Source organism: Mus pahari, chromosome 17, assembly GCF_900095145.1.
Source record: "Mus pahari chromosome 17, PAHARI_EIJ_v1.1, whole genome shotgun sequence".
NCBI classification, from domain to species: domain Eukaryota; kingdom Metazoa; phylum Chordata; class Mammalia; order Rodentia; family Muridae; genus Mus; species Mus pahari.
The window spans coordinates 25474355-25486274 of record NC_034606.1 but is presented as its reverse complement, the minus strand read 5'-3'; the positions used below and the strand labels follow the sequence as shown (position 1 = coordinate 25486274).

General features: G+C 51.7%; 1 protein-coding gene across 1 annotated transcript; it reads right to left on the bottom strand.

Moving 5' to 3' along the window:
* Positions 1-2324: 2324 nt before the first annotated feature.
* On the bottom strand, positions 2325-9783 carry Trib1 (tribbles pseudokinase 1). Its single transcript, XM_021216775.2, has 3 exons — positions 8853-9783; positions 6605-6897; positions 2325-4126 (listed from the first exon to the last, which is right to left on the bottom strand). Exons 1-3 carry the CDS (start codon positions 9210-9212, stop codon positions 3661-3663), a joined length of 1119 nt encoding a protein of 372 aa, XP_021072434.1. The 5' UTR covers positions 9213-9783; the 3' UTR covers positions 2325-3660.
* Between the last annotated feature and the right edge of the window lie 2137 nt (positions 9784-11920).

Sequence of the window (11920 nt, the reverse complement as noted above, 5' to 3'; positions counted from 1 at the left end):
GAGAGATAGAAAAGATGTGAATAAAGTAGTCAAGTCATGTATAAAATTCTCATTAAAAAATTTTTTTATTAAAAAATGTATCTCATGAACCAGGCATTTGGGAGGCTGAGGCAGGACTGAGTTTGAGAGGAGCATGGGCTACAACAGAAGTACCCTGTGGCAAACAAGTAAACAATTAAAACAAACCAAAAATAACAGTGTACCCCATAGTGGTTGCCTTGGAAACCAGTGCCAAGCAGGGGCGAACAGGTCCTATTTTATGTTCTAGATCTGATGTTGTCTTCATGAGAATTCACTGCATTTACCATGTAGTGTGGTATCTCGTGCTACTGTCGTGTACAGAGGTCAAATGACAACTTAATGGTCAGTCCCCCTTCTCTTGCCAGGTGGGTCCTGGGAACCAAACTAAGCTTGTCAGGCTCAGTGACAGGCATCTATAGCCCAGTAGCCATTTCCCCAGCTCCTTTGAGAATCTCATACTTGACTTGCACACGTTCTGATCTTATGCACTCCTCACACCGTCCCATAACTCTTCCATGTCTACCCTCAGTGTTCTCACGACTTCCTTCCTCTCTCTCTTTTCTTTTTTTTAAAATTAATTAATTTATTTATTTAATTTATTTTTTATATGTGTGTACACTGTAGTTGTCTTTAGACACTCCAGGAGAAGGCATCAGATTTTTGTTACAGATGGTTGTGAGCCACCATGTAGTTGCTGGGATTTGAACTCAGGACCTTTGGAAGAGCAGTCGGTGCTCTTAACCACTGAGCCATCTCACTAGCCCCTCTCTCTCTTTTCTAATAGCCCAGATTCCAGTGTGTGCTGTCCATGGGCATGGGCTTGTCAGCAGGGCCTCACCTCGGGGCAGAGACGGGAGTCCATCCCTTCTCCTTGAGCGTATCATTTTAATCCGACTAATTTGCTTTGTTTCAAAGAGGTTCTCAAGACAGTGAAACTAGAAACCTAACTCAATCAAGTCATCCCTGTAACAGAGTCAATGTTTTCTAAGCAGTTTTTCCTTATTTTAATATCTTTACTTACGGAGGGGGCAGAGATGGAAAGAAATACCATTATTAATCATATTATAATCAGCTCTAAAGCTGAGGGGCAGGTGTCTTCTGGAACCTATATGGCCTTCTCTCAGGAGGAATAAAGTGGTAAAAATTCTATAATGCTCCTCTGGGGTATTCATAGCTTTTCTCAAATTCTCCATTTCTCTAACCTAAAAAAAAACAAACCTAAAATCAAAAGCCAGAGAATTCATTTTGTTTTTGAAACAGACTTGCTATATAGCCCAAGCTGGTCTTGAACTCTTTTTTTTTTTTTTTTTTTTTTTTGGTTTTTTGAGACAGGGTTTCTCTGTGTAGCCCTGGCTGTCCTGGAACCTACTCTGTAGACCAGGCTGTCCTCGAACTCGGAAATCCACCTTCCTCTGCCTCCCGAGTGCTGGGATTAAAGGCGTGTGCCACCCTGCCCGGCGGTCTTGAACTCTTGATGTGCCTGTCTCAGCTTCCACAGAATCAGAAAGCCAAGGCAGGTGTGAACCATCCAGGCCAGTCAAAAGCCAGCCAATTCTTCAACTCTTGAACTCAAAAATCCATGTTACACTGCCCTCCAATGCTTCCAACCCAGACCGCAGCACCCACCCACCTCCTTCTGCATGTGAGCCCCGCCCATTAAAGCACACAAAGTCAAAGGCTACCTCACTGTAGCCAGGGACAGTCCGAGGAAGGCAGGGTGCACACAAAGGAAACGCGCCGTATTTCTTTACGAAACCATATTTATTAAAAGTTCTCTACAAGTTAGCAACATTGTGCCACTATTACCTTTCCACACACGCACAGGAGACCTAGTGTTTCCAGCAGACCGGGCGAATGCCCAGGCCAGCCCGGAGTCCTCAGCCAGGGAACGTATCATAGATACAGGAGCTGGGCGATACCAACAGAGGCTTGTCCCTGATCCTTCCCCCAAGTCCCACCATCCTCTCAAGATTATATTGCCAACAATCATTCACATTTCACGTGGCTCTGGACACACAGGTTCCTCAGACAAGACACAGACGACAAAAACAAGCCGCAGAGCCAAATGACAACAATCGGACATCTGTATAAAAGGTAAAATGTATATACAAATATAAAGCACACAGTACGTGAGGTATACACGGCACTCTCTCCATGTTAGTAGTCTCCCTAGGCATAGCCCTTAAAGATGCCTGCCGGCTTCTGTTGTGTCATTTCTCACAATACAGTATTTCTGTTACCCGTTTAACCACCTGGCTTTGGCACTGTCCTAGACAGTGGCAACTATTTCTTCTGTACTTTTATTTTTTAATGCAACTTTCGGCAGTTTCTCTGCGAAGCTTCATTTCCTGTAGGGAATACGTTTCTGTTTCCGTTTCCGTCTCCAGAAGCATTCAGGCAGAGGTTAGGTTCCCCCACCTGGGGAGGGTTGAAGCAAGGGATCTCGGGTAGGGCAGCTAGGAGAGAGAATCTGCATGGAAGAGTTTTAAAGTCCTTTCCAGCGACGTTTTTTGAGGTTCTCTCGGTCACTCCAGAGCCGGCTGCGCAGATAGGGTCATAAGCAACATGACACGTGAACCCCAAAGAGCCCAGCACGGGAAACTGAAGACCCTGGATACCAGAGGCACAGTAAACCCGTGGGAGGCTGGCGTCTGGTTTCCTTTTGGAAATTAGTCTGAGAATCTTGCAAGACTGTCTCAAACTCAATTTCTCTGAAGCACAAAGACGGTTCACACGTACTCCCGAGACAGCAGGCTGGAGAGTCTCCTCACCCTCATCTGCACACACAAATGTTCCACCCGGAGATGGTCCTAACGGTGGGCGTAGGGAGTGCCGGCCAAATGCTGCCATATTCGAGGAGAGCCTTAAGAGGCTAACAGACTCCACATGATCAAATTAATTTCTTTAAAATCATCGATGCCTGACTGAGCTCAAGAGTTCTAAAACAGCCAAGAATTTGAATCTCCCAATACTTTTCCACAATTAGCTGGTGACTGCTTTCATAGCTGCAGGGGACAGGTCCCGTGGAGTGGGGGGTGGGGGGTGGAGGGTGGGGAGTGGGGAGTGGGGGGGGGGCATTATTGCATAGAGGCCCTGGCTCTCAGGGAGAGTCTGGGTTCGAACAGGCTGTAGGGTTTCTCACTCCATCTGTTCCAACACAGGAACAGAGTTATGGGTGAGTTTGCAGCGAAAGTAAGGGTTAAAAAAAGAAAAGAAAAACTTCTGGTAGGAGAAACTGCAGCAGCAAGGGGAGTTCGTTGCTCCAACCGATTGCCACCTTGTTCAAATGCCACTGTGCGAAGTGCTTCCTTCCCATTCAAATGTTCAAGTTCACTATACCCGACCACGTGGGATGCCCGTTAGCGTCAAAGCACGGGGTGCCCTTGCATCCGACACTGGGCCAGTCATGATGGTTCATAGAAAAGGGGACACCTCTGTCGAGCAGCTAATCTGAGTGCATGCTGGTCAAATCAAGTCACTCAGCCCAGAGAGACGACACCACCTTGAGGCCCCACAGGAACAATGGTGCTCCGTCCCTAAATCTGGCTGGCACCACGGAAGAGGGCCTGCCCGTCATTAGAAATGCCAGGTGTGAGAATGATGAGGTTTCTGAGGTTTTTTTTTTTTGGGGGGGGGGGATTAGCAGAAGAAGGAACTAAAGTCACTGTCCTCCTGGAAATCAGGAACAATCTGGTCTGAAGTTCCTATTTCCGAGTCAACATAGCCCGGTTCCAAAACGTATTGGAACCAGGGATGGAGTAAGATCTCAGGAGCTGTGAGTCTCTCGGAAGGTTCTCGTCTCAGGAGGCTTCGGATGAGGCACCTGGCTTTGGGGGAAACGTGCTCAGGAATGCAGAACTGTCCACGGCGGATTTTGGAAAAAAGGGCACTCGGGTCTGAATCATGAAAGGGATATCGTCCGACTAAAAGCGTGTAGAGCATCACCCCAAGGCTCCAGACGTCCGCTGCCTTTCCGGAGTAGGTCCCAGTAGTGTTGAGGATCTCAGGGCTCACGTAGGCTGGGCAGCCATGTTTATCTGACAGCGCATCATCTTCACCCTTAATGATGTGGGTATCTTCCAGGCTTTCCAGTCTAAGCTGGGTTCTGTGGGAGAGAGAAATTGAAGGCATTATTTTTCAGACCAGCTGCCGTGGAACAAGCACTTCCCAGTAACAGTGCCCACGGGCACTAACAGCCAAGGCCGTTGGAATGTCATTTACCCCTTCATCTAGTGAGCGCTGCCCTGCAAACAGCCAGGACGAGCGATTTCACAAACCAATACAAACTGCAATAAATGTTTGCAAAGTATCGAGAGAGTGCCCGGGGGCGGAGGGGGATGATGCAAAGTCTCAAATAATATTCATGATGCTAGAGCTTATGATATCCTAATAGGGTTACACAACTGACAAAGTTCACATTGCAGAATGGGGAGCTGGTTTCATGTTCTATCTACAAAGTTGTCAGGAGTGAGTGAGGGTATGTATCCTCCTTTCCCAGGTGGGCCTGTGTGTGCATTGTACAGGCCACCAGTCTCTTACTGTGACACTGACTGCCCAGGGCTGTGGTCACTACTGCCCACACACCAACAAAATCTCATTCACCCAAGTCCCAGCTACAATAACCAGAGGGGGATGGTGACAAGAAATGCTTAATTGCATTTACTGGGCTGTTTGTTTCACAGCAAAGACCACTTAGCCGTGACAGAGAAGTTATGTGAACAAACGCACGTGGCTGATAGATGTGAGGACTACGGTACAGGGGCCCCTGAACACCCCTAGGACTGCAGATCAAGGTACATGAGTGTTTATCCCACATGAGAGTCACTGTTTTTATAGATAATCACTGTTAAAGAAGTCATTGAAGAACGTGGAAAAAAAAGTCCAGAAACCAAGTCTACTAAAGAAACCTCAGTCTGCAAGACCTTTGGTCGCAGGAACTCTTATGAAGCTTCAGGTGCCTCCTGACACGGAGCCAGCCACCCACATCTTCTAGGTCTACCTCCCCCCCACCTGAGGACCACGTGGGGTACCGCTAATATCCAGAGCCTGCTTCAGAGAAGCAGGCCAATGTTAGTAAGTCACTTGTTGTGAAGTTACATGCACACAGTTGGTCAGTTCCTTTTGCTATCAAAGGTCTGGTAGTTTCTTTTTTTCTTTTTCTTTCTTTCTTTTTTTTTTTTTTTTCCTTTCCAGCCTTCCTGTTCCCTGGAGTGTAGTATACATGTGCTAACTTCGGTATGTCCTCAGCATGACCTCCCTGTTATGTAAAATACCCATCGGTTCTGTAAACGGAAAATATGACTCAACCCTCGGGTGTCTGCCCCTGATTGGCTCCTGTAGTACTAAAACCCTGCACCTGTGCTGGCTACAGGAATAACGTCAGCCTGCCGTTGCTTAACCCTCGGGTTACCAAACCCTATGCCCATGACACTGGCCTGTGCAATGCAGATTTCAAAAGCCAGTGAGGAGGTGTGTAGCGCATGTTTCAAAAATAGGCATTGCCATTATCAAAGAAGCACACACAGGCCAGGAACCGGACACTTCTTCACAGCAAACAGTTTCTCTTTGCTAATCCTGTGTGTTTCGATAGTCAGTGCAAGGTCAGATACAGACGCACACTTTGGGGACCTCTGTAACTTTTTTTTAAGGGGCCCTGGTGTTAAAGATGAAAGTGCACAGGTAGGATAAGTCCTGTGTAACTATATTCGAGAAAGTAACTCACTGCCACAGGACAATTCTACATATCTCTATCCTCCCACCACGGATGGAGTCTGTCTGCAGAACGAAGTGTGGTATATCTCATGCTGCTTCCTGAATTCTCTTGGAGAAGCCTCCACTTTAGATCTTAATGTCTCCTTATTTATTCCCTTATCAAGCACATCTTGTCCTTTGTGAGGTAAGCCAGGAACTATATTTAGCAGTGCATGCTAGCCAGCTTCCATTTATTATTCAATGTGGTTATTTTTCTGAAGATGGAGCTGATGAGATGTCTTAAAAAAAAAAAAAAAAAAACTCACCAGAGAATGGGAACAAACTACTGGGAGGTGTGGGGTGCGCCCAGGCTGAAATAGAATAGGAGTTTGGTGTGATAGGGGAAGGTTGTTATTCGGCCAACACAACAACACAACTAGCTCTGTAATGTCTTCTAGACATGGCCGAGGCAGAGCACGGAAGTAAGAATTTGAGCACCTCTTGGAGTCGGTACTGTCAAGGACAAGTGGACACCTTTTCCCCAAAAGGCTGACCTTTCTGACTTTTCTGGGACAGGGGCAAGAAAGGCATCTGGTCAACAGTTAGCATCCCACAAAAGCACCAACACACCTCTAGGCTTCCCTATGCTGCGTCCAATAGAGCAGAGAATAAAGGACTTGGCCATCGCTTCCCAGATGCAGGACTTGGCACTAACAGCAGAGAAGACCTGAGTCCTTGGGTTTATCTTGCGCCTAACGCATGACCTGTGCCTTTGGGGTTTGTTTTTTTGTTTGTTTGTTTGTTTGTTTGTTTCATTGTTTGGGGGTGGGGGGGGTTGTTATCGTTGCCGTTGTTCCAAAAGGCCACCAGAGGTGCTGTGTCAGCTGCCTACCTCTCCTCCGTGGAGAAGACGAATTTCCTGAGCTTCAGGTCCCCCAGCACAATAGCCGACTGGTGGCAGTGGGCAACAGCGGAAACAATCTGCTTGAAGAGCCGAGCGGCCTCCTCTTCCCGAAGCCGTTTCCGGCTCCGCACATAGGAGTGCATGTCTCCAAAGTCCTTCTCGAAGAAGACGTAGGCCTTGCTCTCGCCAAGGAGCACCTCCACGATGCCAGTGATGTTGCTATGGGACGGCAGCTGGATGTAAGGCCTGATTTTGTCCTGGTAGTGTTTAATGGGGAACTCCTGTGGGGAGGAAAGTGACCTGTTTAAGGGACGAGAAAGCCAGGGGGCCGCCTCCAAGGTCCTATTTGAAGCTGGGCTGGAGTTCTCAATCTTTGGGTTTTTCAATGGCAATAAGCCCCACTCATATATTCTTTTCTGGGTACCCCCTCAGAGCTCCAGCTGTTAGGATGCCCTTACAACAAACCTGCTACACCTTGGGGATCTGGGCTAGCACACTCCCAGAGCCCACTGGAAGAACTCCCTTCTGCAAATGCTTTTGTCTTTTAGGGGGCTGTCAGCTCTGGGGTTGCCAAGCAAGCCCCGCTCCCTGCTGTAGCTCTTCCTAGCAGACAGTAAAGAGCTAGGAGAATGGACCCCCACCCCCCGCACCCTTAAGGGTGAAAAAGCAACAGCTAAACATGCATGTGTCTCCTGCGAACCCAGAAGGCTCAGCAGAGCACCAGTCAAAGAATGTGGTGACTTTGCAGCCTCCACGGGAAGCTGAGGCAGCAAACACGCAGAGCTGTCATTAGTCAGAAGGAACCGATGACTTGGAAGGAGAGATTGACAAAGCGGCCTTATGCAGCCTGCCTATGGCTGTGACTCAGGTGGAAGCAGCCTGGAGTTTACCTTCTTACTGGAGGGGATAGGCACCTCTATAGGTCTTCTCTTTTTTCCTGTTTGTTTCCTCGACCCCCACCCACCCTAGCTGCCCCACCCCGCCAGAATGGGTAGCAAATCCTCTAAGAAGCTGGCTGGTCTCTTTAAGGGCCTTTTGTTCAGCCCGGTTACTCATATCCTAGACGCAACTGGAAATGGTGACACACGGGCTGTCACCATCTGGATTCGGCTATTATCTGCTCGGAGGAACTGGAAGGGGTTGCACAATGACCCAGACCCACCCCACCTCTGAGGTGGCTGCTCTAGTACCAACTTGGGGAAAAAAAAAATCTCTCTGCTGCCCTCTCCTCCCGCCCCATCCGTTTCTCTCCCAAAACTGTTCTCATCCACCAAGAAGAAAAAAAGAGTTTCTCTCTGGGCTTGACCACGCATCAGAGATTTCACGCGGGTGGACAGTAGGTGGCAGCAGCAAACGGAGAGGTGGGGCGCGCGTGGAGGGGGGGTTGGTTTTCAGGTGAGTTGTTGGAAACCCAGATGCCACTTTTAACTCCAGGAGAATGAAGGAGTCAGTGGGGGCTCTCAATGACCCAGAGATAGGGTGTCCGGCTCACGAAGAAAGCACACTGCGCAGCCGTCCTCGGCTACGCGCTCTCCCGGAGAGCCGGGCCATCCTGTATCTAGTTGTACTCCTCCTAATGTTGCAATGAAAATTGCCAGCCTCAAACTAAAGCAAGTGGAAGCGAGCCCCTGGAAGTTTTCCAACACTCCGATGCTGGCCAGAAGTCTTCCCAGGCTTAAGACCACCCCATTCCAACACTTTCTGGGGTGGGCTGTATGCTGGTCCTAATAGGAGTTCAAGTCCAGAATGCCCTAGGTAATAAAAAGAAGCCCCCCCCGTCTTGTTCTATGCAAAACCCATGCCGCGAACCTCCGGCAAAGAGCTTGCCAGTTGCTCCAAGTCCCGAGGAGGCACCCACTGCAGGGCGTCCTTCCAGGACAGGGGGAGGAGGGGGATGAGAGCAGGGCAATGGCATGGCCCTGGGACCCATTTCAATTCCAAACTTAAATGGAACGCCACGCGCTAGCAATACAGAGCGCCAAAGAAAAGAACAGAGATAAAAGAACTGAACCCTGCACTTCCTCTAGACCGCCGAACCCTCACCATAAAACACTCCACAGGAAAGCCCTCAACCTCCAAAAAGACGAAGCTGCCCAAAATACCCTCCTTATCCAACTCAACGCCCTTATCTGCTCTGCCAAACCCAAGCGCTGGCGGGACTGTGATCCCGGTGGGCCGGAACCTAGGCACTTCTGTGGACGATCCAGACCCGCAACCTCCGCCCCATGATGCTTACCTTGCAGCGCAGTTCGCGGCCGGTGTGGATGCACAGTGCCCGGGACACATGCTCGCGCTCAGCTAGGGGTAGCAGCAGGTAGTCGGCGATTCGGCTGGGCCCGGGTGCGTTCACACAGCTGCCGCCGGTCCCCTGCGTGGAGGGCGGAGGCTGAGGGCTGCAGGGCGAGCCAGGGGGACTGAGGTAGTCGGGGGGACTCGAGCACTCGGAGAGGCGCGGACACTTGGCCGCCACGGCCGCCGCGTCGTCCGTGTCGAGCAGGCGTTTGGCAGGGGTGCCCCGGGCAGCCGGGAACAGTAGACCCGGACCGCGGGGCTGCGAGGCGCCGCTCAGGGCAAAACGCACGGGACCGACCCGCATCGCGGCCCTGGCCGGAGCGGCCCCGGCTTTGTAAATCCCTGGATCCGCGCTGCGACCTCTTCCAGTCGGCGGGATGGAGTTTGCAGATAGAGCTTGGATCGGTCCCTAAGAGGAGCCGTTCCAGGACGCTGGCGTTGTAAACCAGAACCACGCTGGCCACGCGTCCAAGTGTGGGAGACCGGCTAAGGTCTCCAGACCCCCGCAGGCACCGGGTCTGGGCGCCTCGCTGGCGGTGGCCGCCGCTATTGTTGCCGAAGCTGTGGATAGTCCGGGACGTGGAGGCGGCCGGAGTTCCCGGGTGTTGAGCCTCGAGGACAGGATTCCGCAGGCTCGTTGACTTCACCGAGCAAACGCACTTCCCAAAGCAATTAGTCTGGAGTAAAAGCCGGTACAACTTTTCCGCGCCGCTCGGAATCCTGCGCGCTCCTGGGGCTCCAGGCGTGTGAGCGAGCGAGACGCGCTCAGAGAGAGAGAGTGACTGAATATGAGTGTGTGCGCCGCACTGATCCCGGCTAGTGCACTCCTTCTCCTTTTCCTCCACCTCCTCCGCCTCCCGGTGACTCACGCTGTATACACACACACACACACACACGCCGCACTGATCCCGGCTAGTGCACTCCTTCTCCTTTTCCTCCACCTCCTCCGCCTCCCGGTGACTCACGCTGTATACACACACACACACACACACACACACACACACACACACACTCACAGCCCGGGCTGTGTAAACAGTTGGGAAGCCGGGTTGTGCAATGAGGTGGCTGCGACGACTCCGGCCCCGTCGCCCGGCTTGCAGTCACCGGAGCGGAGGGAGGAGACTAGGGGGGGAAGGGGAGGTGAAGTTGGAGGCTGGGACTGTAAGGGGTGGCCGGAGGCCTTGGGGATGCTCCCGATCGCGCGCGCCGAGGCGCAGGTGGGAACGTCCCGGGACGCCTTGGGCGCGCGCACAAGCCCCCCGGGTTGGGCTGGGCAGCCGGCTGCGCGCGCCCCACCGCAGGCCCGCGGGGCCGGTAGCCCAGGGAGGGGGGCGGAGGCAAAGCTCCCGTGACGTCAGGTTCCCGGGGAAGTGGGCGGGAGGGGCGGGGCAGCGGGGGCGAAACGACCGCTGATTGGTGCGCGCGCATCATTCACACAACACAATGGAGCGCCGAGCTCCCCGCGGCCGCGCGCACCTCCGGGCTGCGCACCGGCTGCTGGCAGAGACCCAGCGGTCACGCCTTTACCCTGGTGGGTTCCCCCCCTACCCCCACCCACGCCATTCTGCACTTTGGGGAGCTCCCGGTGGAGCTGTGGGCGCCGCCGAGTCGCGGCTACAGCCGGAGGAAGGGGCGAGAGGAAAGGTGATGAATTCCATTATCACTCATTCACCCCCACGCGGTAGTTCCGGGGAAGACCTGTGCGTGGTAGTGAATGTGGCTTTTTTTTTCCCCCTCTTTTCCTGCCCCCTCCCAACTCTAATCCCTAGCGTCTGTTCGCTTCCACAAATAGAACCTTCTGTTGGATGAAATAAAAGCAAACACTGGGCCTTCTGCTCTGCCTCCACCTCCACGCCCCTCCCGCGCCTGCCGCCCGCCCCGATTGCACGGAAATAGCCTCTCCAAGCTCCTGGGCCGCCCCTTCGCGGTGACTCGCCGAAAGAGCTTCCTGAGCACCGGCCGGTGGGAAACAAAGGATGTGGGGAACTGGCGGAAGGGGCCCACGTGGCTGGCGCCAGATTCCTGTCCCCTCCCGCCTGCTTACGCGCCCGAGGGTCTAGGGCGCCAATGCGGCCAGGAGTATTGGATACCGGGGTACGGGTCATTCTATTCACTGCCAGGGATGCTACCTGCACGTGGACAAGGTCGCATGTATACTTTCATATAGTTTGAGTTGTGTGCTCTTGAAACTGGCTGACCCTGCTCCCTGGAAACAGCTTGCAATCACATTTTGTGTTGCTGGGTTTTGTTTGTTTGCCCCCTCCCCCCCCACTTCTTTCGCAAACCAGGTCAGTTTGGAGTCTCTGGATCCTCACTTAGCATAGATACCTATTATCAAAGTCCTTTCTTGCAATTATGCAGAATAATTAATTTTCTAAAACCAGGTCAAGCCCAAGAATAAATCCTTTTCATCATTAATTCTCCAGCCATTCAACAAACGCTAATTAAGCATCTCCAAGGGTTAGGCACTGGGGATTAGGAGACTTAAATTGAAACAGTAATGATAATTGGCATCAGTTGTGGCCCGGGGGGGGGCTCCTTACTCTCAGCATTTTGCGGACGTTATGAACTTTAGTTTTACACTCACTTCATAGGATTACATTTTCCTCCATTTGATTTAAAAACAAAAAACAAAAAAAAAACGGAAGCCTAGAACCTTTAGGCTCCTTGCTGTGATTCAAAGGCTACAGGAAGCCGGCGAGCTTCTCCGGCACTCTTGTAGACTCAGAGAAGACCACAACTTGCAAAGAAAGGAACCCTTATGGAGATCGCCATCGGATTATGCGAACTGCCCAGAGGAAACCCCATCTAGGAACAGCGGCTTGGCTAGGAGAGGGAGGGATGCCGAAAACGGCAGGGCGTCTCTCCCGGAGGGGAGCTGAATCTTGACAGGTTATCTGGACCAAGTATGTTTAGGAAGTTGCACTAGATCCTGAGGGGTTTTTTTTTCCCCCTACCTGATAAGATTCTCAACTGAAGGAGTCTTAGGATGTACTGAGCTGCCAGCTGGGC